We start from the raw sequence: 27,817 nt of genomic DNA, 5'->3' as shown, positions 1-27,817 counted from the left end.
TTTATAAGAGCTGGCACAGAAGGAACAGAGGAAAATGCAATGGAAGAAAGACATCTCCCTGGAATTTGAGCTGGAAGCCCTTCATCATTATTACACTGATTTCTAGCAGAAATAAAATGCCACAGATTTTTCCTCATGATCCTGAGGTCTTTCTGCTAAGCATGATCTCACCCACTTAGTGAAGTGTTTAGCTAATTTTAATTAAATATCAAACTAGATCATACACACACACAACAAATCCAGGGCATGAATAACATCATCCAGCACTTTGGGGTTTGCTTTTATTTAACCTGAGGTTTACTTCTACCATGAGCAGTGCCCCTTTTCTGTGTGCACTAACCAAGCTACCAAGCTGCTCTGATGGGTGTCTCATGGCATGTGCTTGTGTGGTGCCTCACTGACACCTGCAGCACCTGAGCAACACAGAAATGCAAGAGACTAAGCCAGCAAATGCAAGACTAAGCCAGCAGTTGTTCTCCTCATTGTTTTTCTCTTGTAGCACCAGTGGCATATTTGGCAAGAGGTCACTGTGCAGTTGTTTCCAGAACACCTAATTTAATTCCAGCCTTTCTCTGCAGACTGTCCTCTACACCTGCAAGTTCTGAGAGCCTGGAGCCAGAGGTGGAGATTTCTCAGAAAGCTGCTGCCAAGCTGCCTAAAGGAGGAAACTGAAGCTCATTGGTTCAGTTTGATCACAGCAGGTAAATCTATATGCTCATCTTCTTTTAGATGCAATATTTTGCCTGCCTGGATCATGTTCCACTTTTATCAATATTTAATCAGTTAAATTCTGATCCAAGTCCTGTCAACACACACAGAGTTTAGTCTGAAGAGACGGACTTGTGTTGTGATTAGCCTGAATCAAGGTTGAATATGCATTAATTTAGGACCTAACACCAGGTTTCAGATGTGCTTTTCATCCACCAATACTTCCAAAGACACATCTGTGAAGCTGTGCTGTGGAAGGTTACAGAGGCAGTAGGTCAGAAACTCTCATGGCCCCACATGAACAGTCAGAGGTGAGTGCAGTGGCCCCACAGCAGCTCGGATCCAGCCCTCAGTGTGACACTCAGGCAGCTGTCCCAAAGCATCACATCCCCCTGCCTGTGCTCACAACAAAGGTGTCACCCGTGGGACAGCCTCAGGTATTCCCAGCGCCTTTCAAAGCTGCGGAAGGACTCTGGTACTTGGATGTGATACAGAAAGCTGAGGAAAAAGAAAAGGAGATGGCAGGAAGGAATAGAAACTCAAGAGGTATTAGCCTGTTTGCTGTGTTTGAGAAGACGTTTGCTTGAGTGCCTGTGAACAAGAAAGCTGGCACTGCTGAATAGTGGGCTTAAGGAAAGTTAGTTTAGCTTCAGAGGAGGGTGTGCGTACACTGATAGATCTTAACCCTAAGAGACATAATCAAACAATAGTGCAAGCATGGAAGGCTTCTGAATGTGCTAAGTGGGCCATTAGAAAACATAACACCTGTAGTAGGGACATTGGTGACACAGAGGTACTGGGAAGATTACAAAGAGTGATTACTGGTAGTGATAGATGGAGGAGTTACTGAACCCACGCATTGGAGAGATGCAAATCACACTGATATTGCTTTTGTGATAAGGATTTCACCTGGACAGGTAATGCTTTGGGTCCATTAGTTCACATACCGTGCCTTGACCCAACAGCCCTCAGATGCTAATGACTTGCAGTCCTGGCCATAAGGGGGTTGTAGCCCCCCAGCAGTCCTGGAGCAGCTGAATCACTGGAGTCCTTGTGAGCACCTGAGGACTCCCCCAACACCTCTGATCCACTTTTTGCTCAGTGCATGACATACACCTCTGTCCAGAAGGCTCTGAAAATTTTAAGGGGGACATAATTTGTCAGTGAACCCCACAGTTAAATTCATTCTTCATGTGCAGCAGCCAGTTCCATGTGCTGCTATAAGACACAAAAGAGAAAAGCCAAATGGCTGTAAGAATAAGAATTGGAATAGCTGATGTTGGACTTGATGATCTGGAAGGTCTTTTCCAACCTGGTTAATTCTGTAATGCCAGGCCAAGAGTTTGCAGATCTCTTGAGACTGACAACCTGTCAGGGAAACCTCCTCAAGTACAAGGAACCATTGGCATTTCACAAAGTTTGCTTCATCCTTCTTAGTTAAATGCCTCTTTCTGACTAGATGTGCTCCTAAAAGCTTTCTAGCTTTTAGGAATCTGATTGATCTTCTCTCTCCTTGTCTCTATAACAAGGTTCTGCATTGTCAGTCCTACCAGCAGCATCTCCTGCACTTACCTGTATGAATGGGATGCACATTTTCAAGTTATTCTGCTTAGAGGACACTTCAGTGACAGGGTGCTGGTTGTGCAGAGTGGCTTCAAGTCAGGTGGAGCTGCAAAGCAGGCTGCACAGCAAGTCACAAGGTTGAGGCTTGGAGCAGAAATCTGGTCATGAATTTGGTTTGGGATTTATTGCTCGGCAACTTGGAGTGCAGCAAGTCAACAGCTGGCTCTAGCCAAAACACACTGGCAAACAGAGCAGAAGTGTCATGGTAACAGAGTTACAGCACAGATTGCAGTGGCACTCTGGTCTGCTAAGGGAATTCCTAAGTCGTACCACAGCAAAAATTATGACTAATAATAACCAGGAATAGTAAGTATTGCTGCTGCTAATAATAGCCATCATTATATTTATACTATAACAACAGTGAGATATATTTGGCTACTCTTTGGTAAATTCAAGTCACTGTTAAAACATTATGAGCTCTCTGCTGGGGTACTTCAGCTCCTCCAGCGGCACAGGGTTAGTCCATGAGCAAAGGTTCTCTGTAGGCTCCCCTCTAGAGATATGGAAAAGGCATTTCCCTTAGCTGCAATCATCACAGGAGCTTGAATAATACCCAGTAATATGAAACTTTGTCATAAGTTAGTATGGTGTTGATGAGGGAAGTGCCAAAGCCCCTAAAGGAGCAGGAGGGGTACCACAGCAGGGTGTTGGGTACCCTGAAGGAGCAGGAATGTTGGTACAGCACAGCAGAGTGTTGGGTGCAAACCATTGCAGCCCTAAAAGGGAAGAGTTCTTGACCCCACCTCACCACCAGCATCAAATCATGGTCTGAGGTATTGGGGAGTTAATGCTGCCACCCATGTTCATGTTGGGTTGAAAACACCATGAAGCTTGAGAATGAGTTGCAAACCACTCTTCAGTCTTGGTAAAAAATAATGGCACTTGGCTGCTGTTAAATAATAACATACAAGGTTTGTTCCCATGGCTCTGAACTGTGAGTGCACTTGCACCAATGCTGCTACAGAAGGGAGCTTTGAGGGAAGCTTTTAAGTTTATACTCCATAATTTTCTGGCCATAATTTAAGCTACTGTGGTGATGGGGTGAGGGGGAAAAGAAACATCCTGAGTTCTGTAAAAACTTAACATGTCACAACCCTTACCAGCACAATTCTCCCTCATCTTCACCCTCCCAGCTCCCCAGCAGTGGCCCAGCCAGTGTGATCAAGAGCAGGGGAGCTTCAGAGGGGAAAGGGAGATGTGAGTGCAGGTGTTCCCCATCCCCGAACTGCAATGTGTTTATGAATGGTACTGCTCTCCTCTTCAAGTACTGTCAGTGTCACTGCCACCAAAAATAACATCCTTGTTAAATCATTTTGGCAGCAGTTCACTGGGGACTTCCAGGCAAACAAACAGGGTAGCTTTGAGGTCTCCCCGGCTCTTGCTTCCTCTGATACCTCCCAAGTCCCCAGGCAGTAGAATTTTTACTGGGACTGCCATCCATCTCCACAAAAGTCTGCTGAGCCAAGCTCTCCACCTACCCTCTCAGCATCAACAAATGCTCACTATCCCTGGGTGTCCTCAGCTGACAGAATCTTCAGCACTGGCCTGGTCTCTCCAAACATGGCTCTTGTTTGATGAGGTGCTCTACTTCCCTGTGGTCCTGGCTTGATGTCTTGACTAGCTTCAACTGTCCTCCTTCTCCAGTCACTCCTTTTTTGTGGGGCAAGACATGACCTGCCCCATCCTCTATTTAAAACCAATACAACTGATAGGTGACATCTATCCAGGCTGCTCTGCTGGTGTTGGCCAGCAAAGACTAAATGAAAGCTACTTGACTTGCAATGATTTGTAGCTAGAGCATGAAGAAACACTACCAAAAACTAGCAGCTGCCTGAGCATTTTGGAAGGCAGGTCAGTCAGCAGCTTATTGTGCTTGTTGTTTCATCCTGTTTGTGGTTTGGTTGTGACTGAATATGAGTTTACACATTACAAAGTGGAAGGAGCAGGGAGAATAAGACTGATTCATTGTGAAAGTTGCCTTTTTTTTAGTAAGAGAATTCTTTTTCATTCAAATATTGGCACCCAAACTTACTTGTAATCCACTGAACAATGGATATTCTGAAAACTCCAACTAATTATGTAATACCTTAGTCCAGCATTATGGATTTTCACTGAAGTAGCCAACCACATTTGCTTTGCAGGTCCAGAGCAATGCTAAATGGCCATGGATGTGCTGAAACCAGCCCTGCTGATTTTTGTCTAGTTCTTTAACACCCTGGAATAAGTCACACACAGCTTGTCCTGTGTGGGTCCCCAGGAGCTCTGCTCCTTTTGTGGTGGAGGGCATGCTGCTGTGGTTATTATAAGACTGTAAGACTTTGGGGTTTGCAGGGCTTTTTCTGGCTGTCTCTCTGAGTGGAATATTTTGTGACTGTATATAGCAGTTGGAAAATAGCATAGCAGTGACTGCAGAGCACTGTCTGAATTCCCTGGGTATGGAGTTTTCCCTTCATTATCTGTCATGCCCATCCCACTATCCTGGTGCCAACAGCTCATGTGTACATCCTCCATTGCCATTAATATCAATACTGATGTGTGTGGAGATTCATGACAAAATCAGTCAATGGGTGTGCTCTGAACACAAAAACCTCTGGTAGGCAGCAGACTTCCTGTAGGCTCTGCTGCTTTTGTTTTATCCCTTTGTCTCAGGAAGTTACCTGGGAATGAGTGAGAATAGAGTTTAGCTCAGTGGTTTTCATGCAATAATTTACCTGTTATTCCAGTTGGGTAGTAGCAAAGTGAAAATGTTGGAGCTGTGAGGCAGCTTTTGCTTGCATGTGACAGCTAACAGCTTTCAGATGACCACATTTGCACTCAGCATTTGCAGGACATGCTCCAGAAGGAGACTTGGCTTATTTCCAGGTGGCTTCCTAACCATTGATGCAGGGAATCATAAGTTAGTCCTGGGAAACTATTAAGAATACCAAAGTCTTCATTCTGTTGTTGCCTGTCTGGTCTAAGACTGTTTTCTTCTCAAGACAATTTTGAAAAGGGTAACTTCAAGTGGTCCAGACATGAACACTGAAATGGAACAAAGATCCTAAACCAAATGCTTGTTGTTGAGAGCTAAGGAGACTCTGTAGTTCACCCAGCAAACCATGCATTTGTTTCTGGCTGACTTCATCAGGAGTAATGGAGTGCTGATCTGGGGATGTCTGAGCGAGCTGTCTCCTAAGCTGTGGGGTTCTAATTGTTTCAGGGCCTTTTCTGTGCCAGGCTGCAGGATAATGTTTTTGCCATTGCCACTACCACTGGTGGTGGTTGGGGAAGGAGAGTATTTGGAGAGGCTTTAGATGTCTGTGTTCTGGCTCCCACCCCACACAGCCCGAAAGGTGCAGAGCTTGTCCAAAATCAAAGGAGCCCACCTCTGTCTCTTGGTGCAGATGAGTGCCACGGTCCTGCTGGACCCACATTGCTGTCCTGTCCTTGGGGGTCAAAGTCAGCATTGAAGATTCTCTGTGCACTGTGCCTCCTTGGGAAAGTAATTTGCCTAGATCAGACTTTAAGAACCTCTTCCACAGTAGTTCATCAGCCTTGACAGATCACACAGACCTTCCACAGCCTCTCTGGTACTCATTCCTCCTCTGCACCTCAGAGGAATGTGAAGGCATCTCTGCAGAGCTGCTGCTCACAGCCACAGAGAGCAATGGGCTGGGAAAGGAGGATAGCAACCCTCACCTCGCGGAGGTATTCTGGGGATACAGCCACTACCTCCACAGAGGACTCAGACCTTGCAGTGATGAGCACCACAGAAAGTCCAAGAGTGACTAAGGAAAAGAGACATCTGTTTGCTTCACAGTTGTGACACTAAAGGTCAACTGGAAAAGCTGCTTTCCTCCCTGCTCAGAGGGGTTATGAATTGTCCAAGTGTGTCCATATATGCTCTGACAGATTGGAGGTTGTGCTGTGCTGGGAAGATGTAAAATTCAGCACTCCACGTCATTTGCTTACAGCAGCCACTTTCCCTCACCTTAGCCACCCGTAACAAATGAGTCATCCGAGGGAGGCCACATGTTGGACAGAGTGTTGCAAACCAGCCATGCTACATTCAAAGTCAGCTAAAACATTCTCACACAGAAAGTTAACTTAAGCTGCCATTTCCCACAATAACAATAATAAAAATAAGCTTAACCAACACTTCCCCTGACTCTCAACACTCAGTTTCTATTCTATTTCCTTTCACCAGTTTCCTTTGGCAGAGTGTCAAGTAATGAATCAGCAAAAGCATGTGTGCCATAATCTGGCAGAAGGAGCAGAATTGTGTATTTTTAGTTTTAAAGTGTTTATAATTTCAATAGGCAAGAGGAATACAGAGCAAGGAAGAGCAAACCAGCACATGCAGAAATGTCAGCAGTGGATGTGGCAGTATAAGCATTTGAGTTTTGGAGTAAGGATGAGCCTGTCTGGGAACTAAGCTTTCTGGCAAAGGCCTACATTAATGACCAGAGCCCCCTGAATGTGTTTCTCCATCTGGGCTTTTAGAAGATTTCCCTTCTAAACTTTGGTTCAGACTTCATGAGGCTAAGGACTGTGATGCTATGACAAGACCACAGGAGACAATTACCCTCAATCAGCTGCTTTGACTGAAAACTCCCTAGATGTCACATCCCACTGAATCCTGCTCCTCAGCGAAACAAACTCCATTGATACTCCTGAAAAGTCCTCAGATCTTCCATGTTCTCTGCTCATCCCAGCACCCCACAGGAAAGCATCTTGGGCTTCAGGGACTGATGCTGATCACATCAGAGAGCAATCTCACTTAGGGCTGACAAGAACTCTTCCTTTAGCTGGTTCTCATGATGTGGTTCCTAAGGCTCATTTTCATGTCAGTCATAGTGATGCATTTAAGAAAGCAGGAGCACCATGCAGGTGACTGCAGAAGATCCACCAGGCAGGACACAATCAGCCCTGCAGCTGAGGGTCAGAGTGCTGCTTAGTCATCCTTTACCATGAATGTAACTCCCATGATGGCCATTCATTTCTGTAAGGCTGTCATCTTGTCCTGAGGATGAAGAAGAGAGTAGAACATCTCCAGGGAAAGGGTAGTGGACCACAGGAAGCATGAGCAGCAAAACCAGCTGATGACAGAGCAAAAGCCAGTGGGGCAAAGAAAACTATTGGAAACATGGAGCAACAGTGGCAGTAGGATTGGGAATTTTTGCTGCATGAAAGTGTAGAGCAAAGCTGCAGCTTGAAACAGGGTGTAATAGATTGTCCAGAGGTGTCTCTTCAGCTGAGAGCTGTCCAATGTCAGTTAGTGACAAGAAAATCTTGTGCCATGACCACCAGATCAGGGGGCTTGGCTAATGGCCTTGAGTCTCCCAGAAGTTTCCTATCATCTTCCCCCACCCTTTGAGCTGATGTTGCAGAAACAGCAGCCTTACAGCTCAAAAGCAATAAAGCAAACAAACCAAGCACAGAAGCTGAGGAAAAAGCTGCTAAGACACTGAATCTAGTTCCCAGAAAGTCAGATGTCTGTGGCTTGGTCTTCCAGCTGCAGCTCCTTGGTGCTCAGGCCTGCAGCAGTGGGTGTACATGAGCAACGTGGTCACAAGCTGAAGTGTGAATTGCTTCATCTAAGCTGCTGAAGACCTACAGGAGCCACAGGGATGGATACAGTCATGATCCCTCTGACCTCTGCTTTCCATGGAGGTGCACAGATGTAGGACTGTGCAAGCTCACCAGCAGCAGAAGGTGTAGCTATTGGAAGGGTCTGTGCTCATCACATGCAAAGTGATCTTCAGCCCTCTCACAGAATCAGTCCAAACACACTGGAGAGAGGTTGCTGGTGCCTTTGTTGTTCGCCCAGCACTGTAGCCGCCTGCTGCTATACTCCACTGCCCTTTCCCAATATCCAGCACTACAACATCACCAGGGATAATACGGGTTTGATCATGGCAAGAGGCTCACAACAGCAAACAGCCCAGGCACACAGAGATCAAATAGACCAGCTGCAAACAGAGAGGAGAAAAAAAGGCAGCATGAGTGGCGAGCTCGGGTGCGGGTATGCAGGCTATGCAGGCAGCAGGGGCCCGCAGCACCAAGGTCTCCCAGTGACCCCGGCCAGCGGGGCTTGGGCCCCAGCACCGTGTGGCATTCCAGCCTGCCTCCTCTCCCGGGACCACTGCCCTGCTCATACAGAGAGGCAGCCAGACGTGAACGTGAGAAAGCTTTCCCAGGCGGGTCCCTTCTGCAGATCGCTGGGTAGTTGTCTTCCAGAATCGTCCTAATTAAAAGGGGCGTGTGCCGCGGGGGCTGCGGCCTTGCTTTCTCACCATCTCTTCATAGCATGCAAACATGCTGAAAGGGATTTTTTTTTCTCTCTCTAACAATATCCTTCTCCATGCCCCTTCCAGTCCACTCCCCATCCTTCCAGATCAAAGGCGTTCAGTACGATGTTTGCCTTCAGCAAAGGAGCAGCTCACGAGCAGTATCTGCCAGGGTCATTTCCATCTCTTTACTGGGGTTAATAAATACATACATTGATTTTTGAATGGTGGACTTGGAGCCCTGTAGAAGAGCAGAGACACAGCCCCGTTCAGATGGCTGTGGTGCCCATGCCATTGCAGAATTATTTCTATAAAGGTAGTAAAGCTCTTTCAGAGCCCTCCTCCTTCACTGTTTTTCTTTCCAAATGCAGGATATGGGGCTTGAACCTGGGTGAGGACCTGCACTCTGTGAATCCTTTCTTCTCCCTGATTGTTTAAGCCTAAGAGGGCTTTGGAAAGCAGAACTGTCTGAGCTGTGACATCCACATATGCTTTTCAGGAGCAGAGCCAATACAAAGGTGAAGACATTTTACCTGGTTTAATACTTAAATTATTGTTGTGAAAGAGTCTGTGACACCAGGTGGGGGAGGAGAGGACAAAGCAGTAGAGCATGGCATGATGGCATGAAAGATTAAGAATTAATTATGGGATAATCTGGAGACACCCAGCTCCCCTTCACCGTAGGAAAGCAGATGGCATGTTGGAGAGCCTTGCTGGCACACTGTCATAGCTTCCATAGGGAATATGTTGCTTTAATGGTTTCCTGTGACAATCATTTTCAACTCTAAATGTCTAGTTTCCAGTGTTAAGACCCTGAAGATCAACAGTTTCCACCTGTCATTTACTCCAGGTGCAAGCTGGAAATGCTGCAGCTCCACTTTGCTTTCACCCCTGTGGACTTTTCACAGGTCTGAAGGTGATGGTCAGAGGGCTTTGAGGCACCAGGGCTGGTGTTTCACAGGGAGGCTGTACACAAGCTCTCACACACATGAGTATAAAAACAAACCTCCTAGTTTCACTCCTAGCTGGAGACTTGTTGCTTTTCCTCTCAGAAAGGTTCCATTGGAAGCTCATTTAATTCTGTGGCAAGTTTAAGAATGAACTTGTACCAATTGGTGATATTGTGACAATGTCATGTGATGTACTGGGTGCTCTGTGTAACCATTTAGAACCTGATGTGGCAAACATATGGACTCAGAGCATAACAGGGCATTTTGGGACCCATTTCCATAGGTCCCATGGCAATGAAGGCATCACAGCTTGGAGGCCTCCCAGGCACATCTCTAACTTCAAGTTTTAATGAGCTTGCACGTTCACAGGACTGAGGCCTCATTGTTCATGCTTTTTGGGGTCGGGGAGGTTGCTGTCAGTGGTAGTAAGACTGAGCAGACCTGGCTCTGCTGCCCATTAGGCTACACTCCTGCTGCAGGGAGGGTGTGTTGGCAAAGTACCACTCCTTGGTACCCTCCTTCAGAGGGTAAATAAACTTAATCCCAAATTCATCCACTGCTATTTGCTGACAGCAAGTTGTTCAGGTGTTGAAGCGAGAAGGCATCAGGCTGTTCTAAGGGCCCTGGGGATGGGCAAGGTGTCCAGCACAGCCCCTGCAGAGCAGGGCAGTTTCCAGACCTCTGAGCAGCCTTGTCTGAGGCACACCAGGCTGGCCAGGAGCTAGAGGAGTCTGGATGGACCTGATGAAGAAACTCTCCATGCACTTGACCTCAGTGGACTTACCAACTTCCACAGAGAAAAATCTAAATTCTGCTGCCTAAGCATATGCAGAAATTAACTTCTTTGAGACAAAACTATGCCCAGGAGCCTTTTGCCTCTGTAGCACAGATTATGATCACCCACAAAGCAGCAGCAGTCTCTTTTCCATCCCAAGAAGCGTGGTAAGAGAAAGACACACACACTGTATATGTGCACCTCACAAGAAGAAATAAAAGCACATCATCTAAGTTTGCTTAGGTTTAGCGAAGGTCAGAGATTTTCACACCTAGGTGATCTGTCATCTGGCTTGGGGCAATTCTCTTTTCTCTCGCATCCTTTGCGGGAACAGCAGGAGAGCTTTACTGGCGTGAAAGACTAAACTGTCCTCAGGCTGTAAAGACTTGAGTCACAAACCGCTTCCCCCTCACCCCCAGCTTTTGTGTTAATTCAGGACCTTCCAAAATTGTCCTAATGTCTCCTCACCTGGTGGCTCTAAAAACCTGTTGAGGGCCCGAGGCTTAAACTAAAAGAGGTGACAAAACATATGGGGTTTGCTCTAAACAAAGTAATTCCAGACTGATGGGGTCCAAACTTCTACTTTTGATTACCAAGCTTCATTTTCATGAACTTAAACCAAATGAACCTAAGAACATCTGCATCGTTAGGACACAACAGCAGCATCTAAGTGGACTTGTAGTAAAGACTGGAAAACAAACCCACCATGAAAAGCGCAGCAGTACCTGCAGGAATGCTAAGGAATAAACTTGTGTCACCACAGCCCCTCTCAGTACAGTGACCAAGAGGGAGCTCCGCATGTCTTGTACTCCAGAGCAGTGCTGTGCTTTCTGATTTCCTAATGGGATGTTTAGAATCACAAACGTTATTACTACGTTTGCACACATGCTGCCTCTTTAAATGTTTTCCTCTTTATTCAAGCCTTGGCCCTTTCCTTTGTTCTTTTGTGTTTTGTTTTTTTCAACTTCTTTCATTTTTCATTTCTTAAACCTCCCATGCAACAACTATCTTGGCTTTTCATGAAGGGAATTTTTTTCTGCATCCAGCAAACTGTAAACCATGTCGCTTGGATACAGAGAAAGCTGAAATTCCACAGATTTTCACAAAGTCGTACATTGTGTTGGGAAGAAAGTGTGCTGAGCACTCTCTGATTTTTGTGTCCTGCATTAGCATTTGTGAGCAGTTAGGAAAGAGAAGAAGAGAAAGAGAAGGGAAAGGTGAGAGAAAGATAAGGGAAAGATAGAAAAAAGAAGTGGAGAGAAAGAAAGGGAGAAAAGGAAGGAGAGAAAAGAAGAGAAGAGAAAATAAGGGGAAAGAAAGGAAGAGAATCAGGAAGAAAAGCAAAGGAAAGAAAAAGTGGGGGGAAAAGGAAGCGAAAAGAAAAGAGAAGAGAAGAAGGAAGAGAGAAAGGAAGGAAAAGAAAGGAGAAGGAAGCTGCTGTGATGAACGCAAAATATGACCTTTTCTTTTTAAAAGTTTGTGCTGTCCCTCTCGTTTAGCACCAGTGCTGCTCAGCCTTTCCCTTCAAGACGCCTCGGAGTTGTTAAGCATCTAAGGGTGATAATTTGACTTTCAGCTAGAGCGGAGGGCTGCAGCAGACAGCAGTAGGTGGTGATGTAATAGGTACCAACGCACATGGATATATAAATATCGTGGTCAGGGCTGAAGCGCTATGGCTGAGCAGCTATAGAAGAAGATCAGCACTTCAGACAAGACTCCTGGAGTTGAGATCAAGTTCAGAAGCTCTTGTTCCCGGGATTTCTCCATGCAGCCAGCCCAGGGAAACCGCAGATCCTCGGGGGACTGAGTGCGAAGTTCCCTCCTTCCCCCTCGCTTCTTTTTGGCTGCTTTTTTCTTCCTTTTTTCCCCCCCTTTTGTTTAAAATTTTTTTGTTGTTAGTTTCCCTTTTTCTTTTTCTTTTTTTTTTTTTCCCTTTTTTTTAAACATTTTTTCCTCCCCTTCTTTGACCTCAGTATAAAGTGGGAACTGGGAGAAGAGTGTATTTTCGGACCGACCGGTCACGGGCCCGTGGCTACCCACCCTTAAACCGGGATGTCTCTCCCCTCGGCTCTGCTACCGGCGCTGCTCCTGGGGCTATTGTGGCCCGGGGTCGTTCGCTGCCGGTCACTGCCTAGTCACCTCCCTGCCGGGTCCCGCCAGCGACGCTGGGACGCTGCTCTTTTCGCCCGTTCCGTCGCTCGACTCCCGGCCGAACGCCGGGATGCTGCCCGCGACGGGGACTACCTCCTAGGCATCAAACGCTTGCGGCGTCTCTACTGCAACGTGGGCATCGGCTTCCACATCCAGGTCCTGCCCGACGGCCGTATCGATGGGATCCACAGCGAGAATCGATACAGTAAGCCGACGACCCCCGCGATGGGGGCAGATGAGCCGCTCCGCGCCCGCAGAACCGCCCCCAGCGGGTGCGGAGCGGCTCACCTGCCCCGGAGACAATAATATTTGCCAAAAGGAGGGTGGATGCATGGCAAACCTTTAAATACCCGAAAAAAATCCACCCGCCCGTGGCACCGCGGTGCTGCCGACTCGGCTGCCCCGAGGGTGGGGGCGTCCCGGGTACTAGGGCTGTAGCGGAGCCCATCAGGCACTCCGGCGGAGTTCCTGGGCGCTGCTCAGCGCTGTGCTGTGCCTTTGCCGCAGGTGGGCATCAGGTGTCGGAGTTGCCTTAACATCTGGAGGATTCGCAGTCCCGTGGGTCGCCCGGTCTGAGCAGGGTATGGGGAGAGCCTGGCTCTCCCCAAACCTTGAAAAGCATCTGCTGGGGATTTAACCCCGTGGCCCCATGACTCTGATATCCAACTGAAACAATAAGATCTGGGAGGGGAGATATAAGCTGCATGATGACAAATGTTTCATTTGCTCCAAGCACACTCTTGGTTTATTTTAACCTTGTCTACACAGGAGAATGCCTGGGGGCAAAGTAAAAATAGTTACTTAGCTAAAAGAAGAGAGGTCCCAGCATGGGGCAGCACATGGAGTGTGAGGCTGGGGTTCTGTGGCCACCCACAGCAGTGTAGGGGCATGGGGATCCACATCACGCTGGGGATGGGCACATCTGGGTGAGTGCAGCACTGGCACCACACATTCCTTCAGGGCACATCCCTTCCTTTGTCCTCCTGATTCCTGTGTCTCTTCTATAGGTCTGCTGGAAATCTCCCCTGTGGAAAGAGGAGTGGTGAGCATATTTGGTGTTAGAAGTGGACTCTTCGTGGCCATGAATAGCAAAGGCAAACTCTACGGATCTGTAAGTAGCCAATTATGTGTCTGGGGAGGGGACCATGGTCAGCTGGGGAGTGAAGTGTGCGTGGTGTTAGAAGCTTTCCAAGCCCCATACTTGCCCCTCTTGGGTCAGGGAACAGAGAGCAGTCCTTACTGCCTTGACAACAGTAAGTGTGCTGCCCACTTAGGCTGTTTGCTGAGTTTTTGAAGTGCATCACACTTCCTTAGTTTCCCCATAAAAACTACAGTCACCCAACCACATCTTGTCTACCACACAGGTAAACAGAGCAGTCATTTGTGTGGCAAGACCTCAAGCTAGCCTCAGTCTGTATCTTTCTTGCATTTGAGTACAAACAGCCTTAAACAGGCATGACAATCACTCACTCCATCTCTTGGAGGGCACTTGAACTTGTGATAAGCCAGGCCCCCACAAATGACCCTTTATGATGTGATGAATCAGTGCCTGTCACATACCTGTTGCTCACTCTTTGTTGATGCTCTTGATTGAAGAGTCTGTTCTCCTGACTTCATCATCCTCAAGGTCTGGTCTTATAAGAAGGTGGATCTACTAGTAGACAATGCAGATAATTTGTTTTACACTGAATCTTTGGAAAAGATAGAGGCATCTTATCAAACACACTTGAGGTGGACAGTCACGGTGCCTGTCCTTGCCCGTGTTGAGCTGGCCCCCTGCTTTTGAGCTCACCTCTGTATAAGCAATTAGCATCTCTTCAAACCCATATTCCTAGGTCTCCCTTCTTACCCCTGGCTTTTCTACTTCATGTTTCTCAAGTATGCTGTGAAGAAACTAGGGCTGAGGAAGAGCCAGTCTGTGTCACAGTGAACTAGGGCATTTTAACATGAAGACATGAAGCATCTAGAATTATTTTCTAGGTCATTGGTCAGTCCTGTTACAGAGGATTTGTATTTACATAAAAGCCAGGCAGAATCAGCCACCAACATGCAGGAGCTCCCTCTGAGTTGTTTCAAAGACTGCTGCTTTGGTGTTCTGGATAAAGCAATTCCCAGTGCAGTGTTTGAACACTTTCAGCTTGGCAGGCTGAGAGCTCTCTGACGAAGCCCTAAGCTTTTGTCCAATAATAAGAGAGGGGTTTGTTTGTTACCCACCAGATAGCAACACACTCCTGACACCTGTCCCACTTTGTGCTTGCTTGTGAATGAAACCTCTTTGCTGGAAGGATGCCTTTGCCAGCTCTGTTTTCCCCATCCATTACCATAAGTGAATCCAAACCCTTCCTTCAATTTTAGAACTAAAGCAGCAGAAAGTATTGTCCATGCTGAGTGTCTTTCAAACACCTCTCTCTCCTCAAGCAATGTGAGAAGGTGCTGGCATTCAGATTGTTCTGAAATCTCTGAGGCAGTTTATTGCTGCTAGGACAACCACTGAGCAATTTGATGAGCAGGGCAGCAGAACTGGCTTGCACCGTATCCCACTGCAGCCCTGCTAAATGTGCCCCTCTCCCTCAAGAGTGCAGACACACCTACGGGTGTCCTTCCCACCTTTGGCTGTAGATGCCCAGCCTGGACACAGCATCCTTAATGATCCTCTGAGTCCTGTTTGAAGCTTCGTTTGGATGACCACTTCAAAAGAGATTACTAAGGGAGGGTGGGAGTCAACTCCCCACAGCACACCTTCTACACCTGGTAGCAAGAATATTTCCACACCTGATGTTTAAAATTCCTTCCCTCTCATTCTTTCCTTTTCATTTCAGACCCATTTCAATGACGAGTGCAAATTCAAAGAGATTCTCCTGCCAAACAACTACAATGCCTACGAATCCAGGATTTACCCCGGGATGTACATAGCCCTGAGCAAAAATGGAAGAACAAAGAAAGGCAATAAAGTATCTCCCACAATGACAGTGACACATTTTCTTCCTAGAATCTGAGACATCAGCCTTCAGACCTACCTCAGCACAGGGGAAGATTCGGAACATGTTTGGGGAAAAGAAACATGGTGCACTTTTACTGGAGACTTTTATGCAAGAGTAGGTGTAAGATATTTAAGTTAATTATTTAAATCTGTATATATTGCCACAGAATTTATTTATAGTTCTGATTTTGATGGGTTTTGTTGTTTGTTGTTTTTTTTTTTAATTTCTGAGAACAAAACAAACCTCCAACCCAAGGTGTTTCACTTCATGGTGCAACAGTAGAAGACTTCTGCTTTGTGGTTTAACTCATCTCTAAGTTATCACAGGTGTGCTGCTACTCCTTGTCCTACAAGAGGTGAAATTCAGCTCCTCTGTTACGATGTTTTGCACTGTTTGTGTGTTGTCTCATGGTTGTACCTCTGTGTGTGTGTGTGTGTTTGTTTGCTGTGGTGGCTTTGTTCTCCTCTGCCTGTTTTCCAACCCCACCTCACGACTCCCAAAGAAGCTGCTGGCCTCCGAGGCGGAGCGGTGGCGGAGGTGCCTGGGTGGGATGCCAGCGTGGAGCCACACACAATGCCTGACCTCCTTTGTGCCGCGTTGCTATTTAATTGGAACAGTATCGGTTTACCTCGGCACGGAGAGCGCGGTGCTGAAGAGCTACCCCACAAATCTGTTTTTAGATCTGCCAGTGCTGAACTTTGAACTTTCCTGCAGTCCCTCATCTTAGAGCTGCCAGGAGGTAGCGAGGCTTAAGCACCTACATAAACTCAGAAGATTGGGCTTTTCCCCCTCCCCCCATTTAGATAAACAGGAGCAGAGGATCTTTTGTAGGTCCTCAGTGGAAGCTCATGTTTGATGTGATCACTTGGCATTAGGCAAAAAAAAAGAGAGGTGTCTGTCCCCCCTTCAAGAAGCACCCTGTGAGAGACACTACAGGAACCAGTTATGCTTTATTCAAACCAAATTCCCTTTCACTTTTGGAGACTACATCCATTTGTCAAAAGTTTGTGAAACTGCAACGCTCAGAAGTTCTCGAAAGGCAAAAGCATTTGCTGGTTGGTAGAAAGCACAGGCTCCACAGAGAGAATTCACATTGATTACGAGGAATCAAGGTTGGTTTGTACTATTTATTGGCTTTGGTGCAGTATTTGGAAGGAGAAACATGCTGCTTTTTGTTTTGCTGTCTCATTCCCTGACAAAGTTGATTGATTTCTACCTCACTAACTCTCCAAGCCAGTCTCCTAACAAAATCTGCATGGAAGGAAGGTCCACACTCTGCTGCTCGCTCTTACAGCTCTGGAGGAGGTCCCAGGGGAACAATCGTAATCCCAAATCTCTCTTTTTTTCCATATGTAGCCAAAAGTATTCAGGATAGAGTTGGTTGCATCCTATTTGAGCCTTGTCACGTTTGAGCTATCTTTACCCAGTGGTTTACTTTTAGTAAGGATGATCATGGTGAAAATATTTGCAGACAGCTGTCAGGCTGCAGTACGATATCGTCATCAAGTAACCCTAGAGTTTTCTTTCTATATTGTGCAAGTGTAACTCCTGTCTCTAACCTGATGAAGGGAAAGACAGGTTTGATGAAGGGAGAATCACCAAATGGATCCATTTGTCCCTTTTTCTTTCTTTCTGCTCTTTAAGAGATACATCATCTTTGGGGCATTGAGTGGGAGCCAGGACTAACCACAATGTTTGATGACTTTAGAGGATGTTTACAGATCATCTTCCAACCTAAACTCGTTATTTCTCACTACATGCAGATCTGAGTTGAGCTTTTCTTCCTTCTCTTTACATTCCTACACAAAAGCCTTTGTTCCTTTGTAAAGGTGTAGACTTGCCTCTGTCCTCTACTCACACCTGACCTTGAAGACAAAATCTACTCACCAAAGTTCAGTAAGATCAGAGCAGACCAGGACCAGTTCTTAAGCCAGCTGCTGTCAAAGCAAAAAAAAAGGAAGCCAAATAAGAGAGAGCCCCTAGGAAAGAGCATGCCCAAGGAATTTGATCGTGGTTTTTTCTGTAATCTGGGGGATTTCTGTACTTTCTGTGTTTTCTGTATGCTGAGTGATCGTTATGTAATTACCACCACTACCTCTGAAAATCCCACGGCTTTGTTCCAGGTTTCAGATAGCAAAAGCAGATCACAAAGATTTCTCTCTGGGAATGGTTCTTCTCTGTCACTTTCCACTCCACTAAACCCACAGCTGACGGCCTCACACGGGACACGCTCAGAGGTAGCTGTTGTAACTTTGGAACGTTGTGATAAAACCTCGCTGCCAACCTTACATGGTACGAACGAGCTCTCACCATTTGCCAGGGTCTGTCTGTAGTTTTATACAGGTGCTGTTCAAGACTGTGGTGTATGTGCTGTGCACATTGACATGCATAATAAATGATGAACGTTCACGAGGCGCGGCGCCCTGGTGTTGATTTGAGCTCTGTGGAAGGCAACGCAGCCTGCAATGGAAGCCAAAACAAAAAATGCCACTTCACTTTCCTGAGGAGCAGGGAGCCTCTGCACCTAAGCCAGCTACTTCACAAATGACAGCCTGGATTTCTTACTCAGCTAAAGTTCCCCTGGCTGAAGCTGGAAGTTGTCCAGGAAAGCCCAGCTTCACCAGCTCGGTAACAGACACCCAGGCTTGCATCTGCCACATGCTAGAGTTGTATTCTTGGCATGGTTACAGCAGCAGCGTCTAAGATTAACGGTCAGAGGCAAAATCCAGCTTTGGAGTTGATGTTGCTGGGTGTTAAAGTTATGAATGAAGTCTGGTTGCCTTTTCTTTGGCTTTAGGAAGTGCTGCTTTGCTCTCCCTGTGAAGCAGGACTACACTGATGCCAGGGGCTGCAGGCTCACCTATCTGATGGGTCTCTTTTTGCAGTTAGTGATTATACTCCAGGAAGCGTGCAGTGCTTTGTAGCACTTTATAGTGAGATTCTTTTGCACAGCTTGTGTTTACCAATACTCACAGGTGTGCACTTTTGCACACATGCACACTGTAGCAACTCTCTGTGCTTTCAGCTTTAGCCCCTTCCTAGGATTAGGCAAGGACAGGTAACAGGAATGACTGGTCAGGGTTGATCTTACACAGGAGTTTGTCCAGCTAAGCAGGGGCCACAAAAAAAGAGAAAGCCAAGCCCCAACATACAGGCTTCTCCATTTAATTTTCCACTGGGTAATGTTTCTTTTCCTGTTCCTAGAAAGGGGAAGGCAGTAGATAAGCTGGGAATGTCCAGTGCCCTCACTCTGAGTAAGAGCAATTCCTCTCTAAAGCTGCATGGGCTCTATAAATATGTAGCACAGGTGGAGTTTTTTTAACTGGACAAGTATAGCTGCAGCATGTTTAATGCTCCTATGAATAGAGGCAGAATAAATAGGCCAGCAGGCATATATAATTATTTTTTCATAATTAACCTTTTTGTTTACACTGCTTGGAAAAAAAAAAAAAGGAAGACTAAATGTACATTTCAAAACTATAACCAAAAAAATACAGTCAAGGATAAAAACTGGTTTCGGACTTGGGGAGACGTTTAAGTGTAATTCAAAGACTGGAGACACATCCCAAGACTTGGTTCTTTGGAGGGTGAGATTTAAGAGTAGTAGCTTTGTAGGTGCATAGCACCTCAAGCACACGTGGTCCTATGCAGCATCTGTGGCACTGCAGCTTGAGATGACACAGAGAGCTCTAGAGAAATGCTGCTCCTCTGCCACCACCCATTTTTTGCTTCACTGGTAAATCAGCTTTCCTCACGTTCCCTTTGGTGGTAGTAAAAGAACTGTGTTCATGGTGAAAATTGATTTTAACCCCCCTCAAAAAAAAAGTAAAAAAGGCTCTGATGCATCATGTTTCTGAGGTCACCAAGAGCATTGCCACGGAATCACAGAATAGATTTGCTTGGAAGAAAACTTCAAGATCATCTAGTCCAACACCATGCTCCTGGCATACTCAGTGCTCCTCCATGCTCTACCAAACAGCTCTGTATAGAACATTCCCGAGGGTGGATTAACCCCTTCCATAAGCCAGGCATGTTTCCCCTCTCCAGTGACAGTGCAGCCTGGCCCACAGGAGCTGTGCCAGCCTGGCCCTGGGCCATGCCCCTGCATGCCACAGGAAAGAGAGAGGCAAAGCTTCAAGCCCCACTGCTCACTTGCAGACGGTCCATGCTTAACATTTTCTGCCTCATCCATGACCTCTACCCCGCTGTATCAAATCTGTGCTCATAAAAATCAGCATGACAAAACCCTGCCTGGGATGGAAACAGCCACAGGTTTCAGAGCACTCGCTGGGTTTATGGTGCCAGATTCGGCTATTCACACTTTGCCACTTGGTTTCCACTGCAGTGTGTTAACTGACCATGCAAGTGGCTAATTAAAGAGAGTCTGTTAAGGGGTGAGGAGGCTTTTGACAGAGGCTAGCAAGCACTTGGGCAAGAAAGTTAAAAGGCATTCCCTGCGAAGCTGCAGCTCCCTATATGACACAAAGTATTGTTTCTTACCAAGTGCAGAGGGACACAGATTTTGAAAGCAGGAAACCTAGTTTGAAGCTTAGAAAATACCCAAGCCAAACCAAAACCAAACCCAGACCAAACCAAACAAACAAAATCCAACCCAAAGCCCCCTAAAAATCTGCCTCACTTCTTCTTCTACCAAGTAATTCAAGCACAGATGGGATAGTGCAGCACTGTAGTACCTAGCTGCCTTCGGGCTTACAACATGCAACAGGGAGGCACAGCTTGATTTCAGTTTCCTGTTCACCAGCCACAATTTACTGACTTAAGAAAAAAAATCTACCCTGAACCATTTGCTTTAAAAATTGATTACAAACAAACAAAACAAATAAACAACCCTCCCTCCCCCAACAAACTAGCTTTGTGTCATGCCATGAAATGTCTATGGCCAGTCACTCAGAGCAGATAATTACTTGGTATAAAGCAATGACAAGTTCTTCTCTGGTGGCTCTATTACACATTTCTTAGTGCTGCCTACAGAACTGATCAACTGGGGGGTTAAAATTGTTTTGAAGACTATTTATAAATACTTAAAATTTTAGGAAAATCAAGCAAATGTTCCTAACCCCTGAGGATGGTTGGGTTTACCCTTTTGCAAGCATATCTTCAAAAGAAAAATAACAATCATGCAATCCCTTCTGAGCTGATGTTAGAAGCTATGTCTTGTCCATGCTAAAGATACACTGAGTCTGTAAAGTGTTTCTTAGCAGAGGCTCCTGCTGCCAAGGGACTGCAGCCTGAATGGTTCTGTGCTGGGAGTGAAGCAAGGAAGCAAAATGAAGCTGAGAGTTGCTAATAGGTTCCCTGTATGCTTTGTTACAGAGGCAGAAATCATGCAGTGAATGGAAGGGGTTTGAGGAGTGAATAGTTCAGTACAACACTGGAGAATCAGAGGTTGGTGACATCTCTGCCACCAGGTAATCTGTGATGCCAGCAGCGTGGTGACACAAGGGATCCAGCCCTTCCCTCCTCAGTGTCCATGGAGTGTGGTGAAGATGGTGAGCACCTGAAACTTACCTCAGCTGCAGCTGTGTGGTGGATGGAGAATGATCGGTGGGTATCTAAAGGATGGGTAAGGACCAACACTCGGAGATGTGCCAGAAAGGTTTCAGCCTGGGCAGTTCACATCATGGCACCTCTTTGACATTAATATCTCCGGGCTTTTAGCTCCCTGTTTCCAAGCTGCCATTATAAAATATATCCGTTATAAAACATTCACTACAAAACATATCCATTGTAAAATACATCCATTATGAAACATATCCATTATAAACCACATTCACTATAAAACATAGCCATTATAAACCATATTCACTATAAAATATATCCATTATAAACCATATCCACTGTAAAAAATGTGAGAGACATGCAGACACCGAGTTTGTGAGAGTGTGGGACCCACAAACAACACAGCTTGTGGCTGAGCAAAGTCAGACTAGGAATGGGGATTCCTTTACTCAGCATCAGCTGTGCTGGGCACTGAATGGGACAGGACTCCTGGGGGGAAAAAAAGAAGAAAAGCTTGTACTTGGGCAGATTTGAGTTGCATGGGCGGGTTTAATTAAGTTTTTCCTAAATTCTGAGTGCTGGATTCACCTTAAGTACCTTCTGGTGACACTCTGCCTGTGCACATGCAATTACATTTGATTACTAATCAGATTATTTTATTGTGGGTAGATACAGCAGTACTCATTCTCTATGGCTCCCCAGGCTCTGTTGACCTTCACTATGGTTCATTCACACTACTTCATATAGGTTAAAGAAAGTGATTTAGTGATGTTTGTACCAATTAACATATTCCAGGTTCAAATTGGCTGCTAATCAGGTTACCTCTGAAGTACAAATCAGATCTTTATCAGCTTAAAGGTATTTGGCAAGTGTCAAAGCCACTTGGTAAAACTGGGTGGTTTCTGGGGAGCTGTATTTACATATTGTTTCATTATCTCCCCAGCTACATCTGTTTGCTTCCAGTGCCTTCAAGAAAAGTGTTTGTAATGCTAGCTGGGGCCAGTGCAGCTGGTTAATGGCACTGAGGTTAAGGCTGCCTGTGAGAAGAAAGGGAGTACCACCTGTGGGATGAGTATCCATTAAAGGTGGGAGAGACCCAGCCTTGGGGGATCTTGTTAGAGAGGTTTAGAAGACATGTCCAGCCATGCACCTCTGACTGATAGCTGCTCAGCAAGTAAGAGACCATCCATGAGGAATATTTCTGGAGCTTTTGTTGGACAAACCTTTTGTAAGCTCTTTGACTTAGCCAGATGGTAACTGAGTTCCTGCTCAGATCCCTGTACAGAGTCAAGATTGCCCTAGGCTGGCTCACAACATCTCATGGCTGAACAGTGCAGCAGGCTACTCTAGTACCTCCCCATGGCCACCATTAACATTGGAACCCAGCACCATCACAGCCATTTCCCATCTACAAGACAGCTCCCAAGGTAGGGAGAAGAAAGATCAGGGAGAGCCTCAACTCCTCCACTGGCACAACCTGAGGTAAGGACCACCACTCGCCAGGCTTTGGTGCCCCTGTCCTCTCCCCCCGCGCTAACACTAAGCAGCACAGTGGCTCCATATTACCCGGTGGAAAAAGGGCAGGTTACAGCTCCCGGCACTCACCTTCCCTGCTGAATCCTGCTCCAAGAAACCCTGATGCTGCTGCAAGCAGGAGCTCTTCCATGAAGAGTTACACATTAACCTGGGCAGTTGAGTTGCTGTCTCAGCTGTCTGGGCTCGCTCTGGAGCCAGAGTGTCTTTTTGTCAGTGCCTTTCCTTCGAGGTCTGAGATAAGAGAGGTGATTTCCCTGGGCATGAGGTTACTGTGGTGCAGCGCTGAGGTCTCCTGCAGTGCTTGCTCCCGGCACGGCCATGCCCGCACGGCTAGGCAGGTCTGACCTGCCAACAGCCATAACTTGGGCTGCACTTTATTGCAGCTTTTCCACAGCCACAAAGCAAAATTACCTCAGTTGCCCTTTTCCTTCTTGTTGACCTTCCTTCACTGGGGCTGGGTGACTGGCACTGCCTTTCCCCAGCAGCCCTGCCCGTGCCCAGCTTCCTCCTTGCACACAGTGGGCTGCTTCTGCCAAGAAACATCTCACATTCATCCCAGTGCCCTTCCTTCTCCCATGCCATCCTGCTTTGACATTTTGTCCTCGTTTTGCTATTTTCCTTTATCCCTCATATGTCTGCTTTGATTTTCTACTCAACTTTTCTTATGTTTCTTAGTTGTGGTACCTTCACACCCTCCCTTTCTCTCCCACTTTTTCTCCTCTTTCTCTATCCCTTGAGGTCTTCTGTTAGATTTTAATGTGGAGACCTCGTGAATCACGTTAAGGCCAAAGACGCTCAGGCTTTAGCCAGGCATGTACCTGGACCTGGATCTTCTGTGTCTGGCGTGGGTCAGCGCAGTAGTGATGCAAACTCTGCCAACATGGGAGCAACTCATGCCTATAGCCAACCCTGTGACTCAGATTCCTTCCTGCAGATGTTGATCTGTTTGGACTGTTTGCCATGCTCTTGCCAGAATGAGTTAATTTTCATGGAATCATAGAATTGTAGAATGGTTTGAGTTGGAAAGGACCTTTAGAGGTCATCTAATGATGACTCACCAAAGAGTAGGAACATTTTCAACTAGATCAAGTTGCTCAGAGCCCTGTCCAACCTGACCTTGAATGTTTCCAGGGATGGGGCATCTACAACCTCTCTGGACAACCTAGTTCAGTGTTCTATCACCATCATGGTACAAAACTTCTCATATCTACTGTAAGCCTCCCCTCCCTTAGTTTAAAACTCTTTCTTACTGCTCTGGTTGGTATCTGCCCTTGGTTTTCATCTTCTGCATGAAGTTCAGAGGCATTTTCAGGTTGGTGTAGAACTTCTCACTCACCTATATTTTATTTTGACCAAAACACCTCCTTTCCCTCAGTCCTTTCCAGTTTCTCTCCCCTATGTCTGAGGCTCGCAGAGCTACTCAAACCAGCTGTCAGCAAGCAATGGTCTAGCTACAAGAGGTGAAGAGTTCAACACGTGCATCTGGCTGAAGAACAAGGTGGGTTAGCCACAACCTATGATGGAAGCATAATCAGAACATTAGGTGTCCTTTTACCAGATAGAAAAGCATAAACCCCAGGTCCTATGAGCCCTCTGATATGTTATCAGATGTGATTCACTGGATTGTATCTGTTTTTGCAGTCAGCATGGGCAATTCAGCCCAGGGGTTTCAGCATGCTTAGCATGGTCAAGGAAGAGCACTAATGGATTTATAGAACTATCTGAGCTCTATTACTCTGAAAGTCCTGTGCTGTGCAAAGAGTGGGTGTCTGGATGGAATAATCAAAGCAGAGTGTATTTGAGGCAAAAGGCTATCAACACAGGTGGCCAGCTCTGCACACAGCTTTGTGTTGCTAGTGCATGGATTTTGAAGAGGCTGAACCCAGAAACACTGCTGAGGTGAGACCCATACATAGATACCTAAGAAATTACCTTGTGGGATCAACTGGAAGTCATTGACCTTGCAGTTCAGAAATGCAGCGTCTTTCACAAATCTTCATTCTAGTCATACTGCTCACCTCCAAGAGAGTCACTTGTTTCAAATTAACCCTCCTGGTTTATCTTGCTCATTTAAATGTATATGAACCATGGACTAGGCATTCTAGCCATAAGCCAACTTCTCATTTCATACCTTGGCAGATAACTGCTGGAGTTAATATTTTGAGTTACAGCTTAGGAAGCAGCAAAGAAAGGTGAGAGACTGGCACAGGTTGCCCAGGGAGGTGGTAGAAGCCTCATCCCTGGAGGGTTTTAAGGCCAGGCTGGATGTGGCTCTGAGCGACCTGATCAAGTGAGAGGGGTCCCTGCCCATGGCAGGGGGGGTGGAACTAGATGATCCTTGAGGTCCCTTCCAACCCTAACAACTCTGTGATTCTGTGTGTCTTCATGGAATGAGGCACTTCATGTGACTCCCCCCGGGCTCTGCTAGAGCTTCTTCACTAAATGTTAGAATTTTGGAGTACATCTGAGTCCAAAATATGGAATAAAAAAGTAAATGCAAACACAGCAGTTACTGTGATGAAAGCCTACCAAAACACTTGCTGAGGTTAAAAACGGAGATGTTTCATTTCAGTCTGGGGTTTTACTGTCAAATAATTATCTCAATGGCCACATTGACACTATAAATTGGGCTGTAATGATGATGTTTTTGAACAAAGGCCACCTGGGTGGCCTTAGGAAAACAGTTAGTGCATATTATTGAGACTTAGAATCACAGAATGCATGGGGTTGGAAGGGATCTCCAAAGGATATCTGCAATAGTCAGGGATGTCCCCAGGTAGATCAGAGCCCCATCAGTCCTGACCTTACATGTCTCCAGGGATGGGGCCTTCAGCACCTGCCTGGGCAACCTGTTCCTGTGTTCCACCACCTTCAGAGTAAAGAACTCCTTCCTAATATTAAACTTCTTCCTCATAGTAAAGAGCTTCTTCCTAACTTTTTTGGACCCTTTAAGCCTCAGCTGACTGGTAAGCCTCAGCTGACTGGTAGGCACAAGAGCCCAGCAAGCTGAGGAACAGCAAAATAGATTAGTTAAAATATTTTGTGAGTAAAGACTGGAAAAAACCCAACAAATACCTCTGCAGGCTTTTAACTTGGTGGGAAAGTGCTGTCCTGATGCTTTCTGCTTGTAAATCAGGGCAGTGTGAATCAGTGACCTCACAGGAAGAGGGAGAGCAGGTTCTTGGGAGCATGTTCTACTTCATCAGTTTAAATCTCACTGTTTAGATAAATACTCTCACTCTTCTGCAGAACCATCACAGAAAATAAAGAAGGTTCCCAGTGCAGCCATGAAAGACCCACACTGAATTAGAAACCAAATAGTGATGGAAGTACTCTGCTGTAAGCACCTGGTTGTGACCCCTGCAGGAAGGTGAGCAGATGTAGAAGCAAGGACTGTATCTAGATGCAGTCAGAAAGTTGTATGGTTCAGGTGGGTGCCATAGCTGCAGGTGGAAAATGATCACCCTCACATCTCCTGGTGACATAAACCCCAGGCTTCTCTCCAGCAGGTTTCTGGAAGATGAGGCAGTATAAATTTGCATTTGCTCATTGTTTGCACTCTCCAAAAAGTTAATTAAGAAACACATGGAAGCAAACATGCATCTGCTTGGCAGTTTGCTCTGATTCTATTCAGAGGAGCAGCAAACGTGCTGTCCTCTCGATTGTGCAGCAAGGCTGCCCTGCTGCGCCGGTGTCTCCTGCTTCCCAGGGACACCCCCAGCTGCTCACCTGCACAAGCTGCTGCGTTAACAGAACTGCCTTTGCACGTGACCATCAATAAAAGCAGCTCTTGGTGAGGGGAGTGCTCTAAAGGATATCTTTCTGATAAAAGGGATGGGTGCCTGAATTGACCATCATAAATCCACATTTAGGGCACAACTAGCAGGGGCTTTTTTACAGGCTTTAGGGTCACTGAAAACACAACAGCCACAGCTCCACGAAGGTGTGTATAGATATAAACATATCTATACATGCTTAAAATACCTCTGCTAGCTGTCAATAGCTATTCATTCTTTCCCTTTCATGAGGATCTATGAAGTTTCACCAAAGTGCACAGCCCACAGCTTTGTTCAAGATGGTGACACTGGGACAGAATCCACGCAGTTATTCTGTAAGGCAAATATTAACAGCCAGTGCTAATCCATTTTATCACTGACACAAGCACACAGAATCACAGAATCACCAAGGTTGGAAGAGACCTCAAAGATCACCAAGTCCAACCTGTCACCACAGACCTCATGACTAAACCATGGCACCAAGTGCCACGTCCAGTCCCCTCTAGAACACCTCCAGGGATGGTGACTCTACCACTTAAAAAAGAGAGCCACTCTCTAATCTTTGTGGCTTCCCCAACTATTTTCTGTAAATAAAATCCACCTGTACCTCCATTAGGGTGCAATAATCAGAAAGGCTAATTCAGCTTTTAACAAATGGAATGCTACAACAGTGTTGGCAATAAAAAGATGTGCCACAAAGACCACTTAGTGGTTAAAATATTCTCTTTTCCTGCTAAGGAGATTACAAGGTTATAATTTGTAAAATCAGCATATTCCTGTTAATTAAATTAAGGACTTGGGCTGCATAAGCAAATATCAATCAGAGGAGAGAAAGAGAGAGAGAGAGATGCTGAGTTTCACACATAATTTGTTTCTGGCTACTTAGCAGAGCTATGACAGACATTTGCTAAGAAGAGAGCAAACATTCACTGTTTAGCTCCCCCCTCCAGCTAACACCTATAAACCTCCATTAGCAAAAGTTACCTCCTTTGGCAGAGGGGATGGTTTGTTGAGAAAAAAAATTTGCTGTGATGGCTTACAAAGAGCATTGGCTGCTGGTTTAAAGATGAGCCAGCACTGAGTAAGTAAGAAACCTACACTTGTCCACTGCAGCCCTGACTCAGGTCTACTGAAGTGAGTAGGGAGGCTCCTATTGACTTCAGTCAAGTCAAGCCCTAAGTCAAATGCTGGGACGGAATTGTACTCAACGTGTTCCCCAGGGATGTATAGCAAACCAGTGCAAACAGTTTGCAGTCAGCCTCACCTGGGTGCATGATGAGTGTCATTTTACAATCTGGGAAAGTCTCTCCCACAATGCCTGCCCCCTCAAATGCCAAGGAAATGGTGTTCCTCTTCTCCAAGGAGGAATCATAGAATTATAGAATTGTTTGGGTTGCAAGAGACCTTTAAGTTTGAGTCCAACCATTAACACAGCACCACCAAGTCACCATTAAACCATAACCATATCCCTCAGCACCACATCTCCATGGCCTTGAAAGCCCTCCAGGGATTGGGACTACAGCTCTGC

At 46.1% G+C, this 27,817-nt stretch overlaps 1 protein-coding gene across 1 annotated transcript; it reads left to right on the top strand.

The window, feature by feature from the left end:
* Window positions 1-12,377: 12,377 nt before the first annotated feature.
* Window positions 12,378-15,472, top strand: FGF4 (fibroblast growth factor 4). Its single transcript, XM_054171904.1, has 3 exons — window positions 12,378-12,681; window positions 13,484-13,587; window positions 15,296-15,472. Exons 1-3 carry the CDS (start codon window positions 12,378-12,380, stop codon window positions 15,470-15,472), a joined length of 585 nt encoding a protein of 194 aa, XP_054027879.1.
* Window positions 15,473-27,817: the final 12,345 nt, after the last annotated feature.

Source organism: Dryobates pubescens, chromosome 22 (genome assembly GCF_014839835.1).
Source record: "Dryobates pubescens isolate bDryPub1 chromosome 22, bDryPub1.pri, whole genome shotgun sequence".
In the NCBI taxonomy this organism is placed as follows: domain Eukaryota; kingdom Metazoa; phylum Chordata; class Aves; order Piciformes; family Picidae; genus Dryobates; species Dryobates pubescens.
This window is presented reverse-complemented; position numbering and strand designations above follow the sequence as displayed.